We start from the raw sequence: 3561 nt of genomic DNA on the forward strand, positions 1-3561 counted from the left end.
ACCGATCCACCAGAAACTTAAGTTAAACTTCTTGGTCAAATTACCTTGTTTTGGCTTTGCCAGTCCGAGCTGAAATTCCGATTCATATGCATTAAGATACGGAACCACAAGAAGGGGAGCACGTTGGTGCCCATAACGATGCCTACTTCTCGTTCCTAAGTACCTGAGAGGATGTCTTTAGGTTTTAGAGTCAAGCAAAAAGCATGGGTGAGCATGTGATCGGCCAAGACACCACTACCTAAGACAAACCTCCCACCACAACCCTAACTCACACGCCCCTCCCACCACGCAACTACCCATGGCGGCCTTCTCACAACACTACCTAAGACACCCCTCCCACCACACCACTAACCCAGACACCCCTCCCATCACACCATTACCCGAGTCATCCCCCCAACCGTTCCACAAACACCCATGCCTCACTACCAAGCCACTACATCAGACTCCCCTCCCACCACACCACTACGCCAGACACTACCCTAGCCACCCTTTCCACCAAACAACTACTCCAGACACCCCTCCAACAGAACCACATCCCTATACGTCGCTTCCACCACACCACTACTCCAGACACTCCTCCAGTCACACCACATCCCTAGACGCCGCTTCCACCACACCACTACTCCAGGCACTCCTCCAACCACACCACATCCGTAGACGTCCCTTCCACCACACCACTACTCCAGACAATCCTCCAACCACACCACATCCATAGACGCCGCTTCCACCACACCACTACTCCAGACACCCCTCCAACCACACCACATCCGTAGACGTCCCTTCCACCAAACCACTACTCCAGACACTCCTCCAACCACACCACATCCCTAGACGTCCCTTCCACCACACCACTACTCCAGACACCCCTCCAACGACACCACATCCCTAAACGTCTCTTCCACCACACCACTGCTCCAGACACCCCTCAAACCACACCACATCCGTAGACGTCCCTTCCACCACACCACTACTCCAGACACTCCTCCAACCACACCACATCCCTAGACGTCCCTTCCACCACACCACTAATCCAGACACCCCTCCAACCACACCACATCCCTAGACGTCCCATCCATCACACCACTACCCCAGACACTCCTCCAACCACACCACTAACCCAGACACCCCTCCCACCACACCATATCCCTAGACGTCCCTTACACCACACCACTACTCCAGACACCTCTCCAACCACACCACATCCCTAGACGTCCCACCCACCACATCACTACCTCAGACACCCCCACCCACCACATCACTACCTCAGACATCCCCCGACCACTACATCACTCCCTCAGACACCCCCCAGCCACCACATCACTACCTCAGACACCCCCATTCACCACATCACTACCCAGACACCCCCACCCACCACATCACTACCTCAGACATCCCCCGACCACTACATCACTCCCTCAGACACCCCCCAGCCACCACATCACTACCTCAGACACCCCCACCCACCACATCACTCCCCAGACACCCCCCAACGACCACATCACTCCCTCAGACACCCCCCAACCACCACATCACTCCCCAGACACCCCCCAACCATCACATCACTCCCCAGACACCCCCCAACCACCACATCACTCCCTCAGACACCCCCCAACCACCACATCACTCCCTCAGACACCTTCCCACCACACATCCGCAGATGCCTCACCCACCACCCACTACCCCACACGCTTTTCCCACCAAACCACATCCGCCGACGCCCCTCACCTCAAGACTACCCCTCCTACCACACCACTACCCCTCCTACCACACCAAAGACCCCCGACACCCCTCGCACCACACCATCACCCAAGACGCCTCTGCTACCACCCATACCACCGCCGTGCTACTGTAGACGAATCAATGTATTTCACTGAATATATATTCAGTCCAATCGACTTTAGCTGCTTTCAACTGCCACCATCATCGATAATACACGAAGGTCAATGTGACATTGCAGTACAATCAATATATGATATTATTATGGATAAGTGAATATTAATCTATGCTCATATATGAATTCTGTATTGACCCTCCGTAACACGTTGCATACTATAAGCTGTGGTAAAGTTGGTTCGTGTTTTGTTAAGAATCAGGAAGTCAAACGCTGTGCACCCGTCATTGTGTGCCGATGTTTTTTTGCATGACCTGGTTAATTCTTCTTCACCGCCAAACCACTGAAACCAGACGTAAACACAGCAAGAAATGAATTGATGAATAATTCATTAACGATATCTAGGCAACCAGCGTTCATCACACATGAGGCATTTAAAGGACTGCTACTGTTGGTGTGGTCTTCCTTTGCACAGCTTGATAGCTGGGTGTCCGACAGCGTCAGTCAGTGTGACATTCTCGCTGTATGATACAATGGACTTTATGTGCGTGAATTATACGTAATACCCAAGTGACTTATTCACCACGCAACACACGTATGCCGCAACGACCAGGTGTTGTCTGTAAATCAATACCCATTCACAACGTAGCATAGCAACAATATCAACATGAGATGAACGACATTCATTTTAATGGGCCACTCCCAGCGGTCTGGCGGCGCATTTCTAGTCTCTTTTTTTAGTCGAGATGTGTCAAATATGGTATGAAAAGCAGACTTGTGCTTTCTGCAGTTAGGGTAATTACTTCTAATGATATAGTTTAAAGATAAATAATTTGCAACTTCCTGGCTCAAACTTGCTAGGTCTGCCATTGTCCAGCGCTCGTGTCCTTTCAATCAGATGCAAGTGCAGTTTGTTCCCTCCCATCAGACAGACAGGTCATTTGTCATACACCTTGTTATTGCCAATCGTCATACAGTTGAGTAGGGGGTAGTTAGAACACTCAACTTAAGCTGTAATGGTATGACCCAACAGTCTGGGTTAAGGTCTTTGTTACAACAACAATGTAAAATTCATAAAGGGTGTTTATGTACATGTAGTAATAGGATTATGTATAGATAGATTAAATTCGTTGTACTTAAACTTAATATTCAGACGTTGTATCTGTTGATGGGTCAACAACAACCACTCCTGATGCAATGCTGCTTCCAATTGGCGTAAATCTTGCACAGAAAGGATCTCGTGCCTGTATGCGCCGCCCAAGAATATCCCAAACATGATCAAGGGGGTTTACCTCTGGGCCCATTGCTGGCTAGGGTAGAGTTGTTATTGCACTGACCCTCATGTAATCCACGACTGCATGCGAACGATGAGGCCTGTCATTTTCATACATGTACTGAGGTCGTGTAGCAGGAGGGTGGTTGTGAAAATGAGGAACGACGACTGGTCTCAAAACGTCCCGGATGTATTAATCTCCTGTTAAGTTGCCCCTTATTGTGACCAAATCCAAAATGCAATCATGAGAGATACACCCACAAAATATTACTGAGCCCACGCCGTATGCAACAGCCGGTTTAATGTTCCTGGGGCTGTAGGCCGTGTTCCGGTGCCTCCAAACTATTGTTTTTCCATCAGTGACGTGGGGCAGAAATTGACTTTCGTCTGACCAATGGATCCGTCTCCCAGTTCTCAGATTCCAGTTCTGTCGCGCAATACACCGTGTTGAACGAGC

General features: G+C 49.8%; 1 protein-coding gene across 1 annotated transcript; it reads left to right on the top strand.

The window, feature by feature from the left end:
• Nucleotides 1-298: 298 nt before the first annotated feature.
• Nucleotides 299-1852, top strand: LOC139457358 (uncharacterized). Its single transcript, XM_071238764.1, has 2 exons — nt 299-653; nt 1209-1852. The coding sequence occupies exons 1-2, from the start codon at nt 299-301 to the stop codon at nt 1850-1852; spliced, it is 999 nt and encodes a 332-aa protein (XP_071094865.1).
• The last annotated feature ends 1709 nt before the right edge of the window (nt 1853-3561 follow it).

This window comes from Haliotis cracherodii, unplaced genomic scaffold (assembly GCF_022045235.1).
Source record: "Haliotis cracherodii isolate W230 unplaced genomic scaffold, xgHalCrac1.p SCAF_12, whole genome shotgun sequence".
Classification (NCBI taxonomy): Eukaryota; Metazoa; Mollusca; class Gastropoda; order Lepetellida; family Haliotidae; genus Haliotis; species Haliotis cracherodii.

Coding starts and splice junctions, on each gene's coding strand:
- LOC139457358 (XM_071238764.1), top strand. CDS start 299: ATGGCGGCCTTCTCACAACACTACCTAAGACACCCCTCCCACCACACC. Junction 654..1,208: donor CCTCCAACCACACCACATCC/GTAGACGTCCCT, acceptor CCACATCCCTAG/ACGTCCCACCCACCACATCA.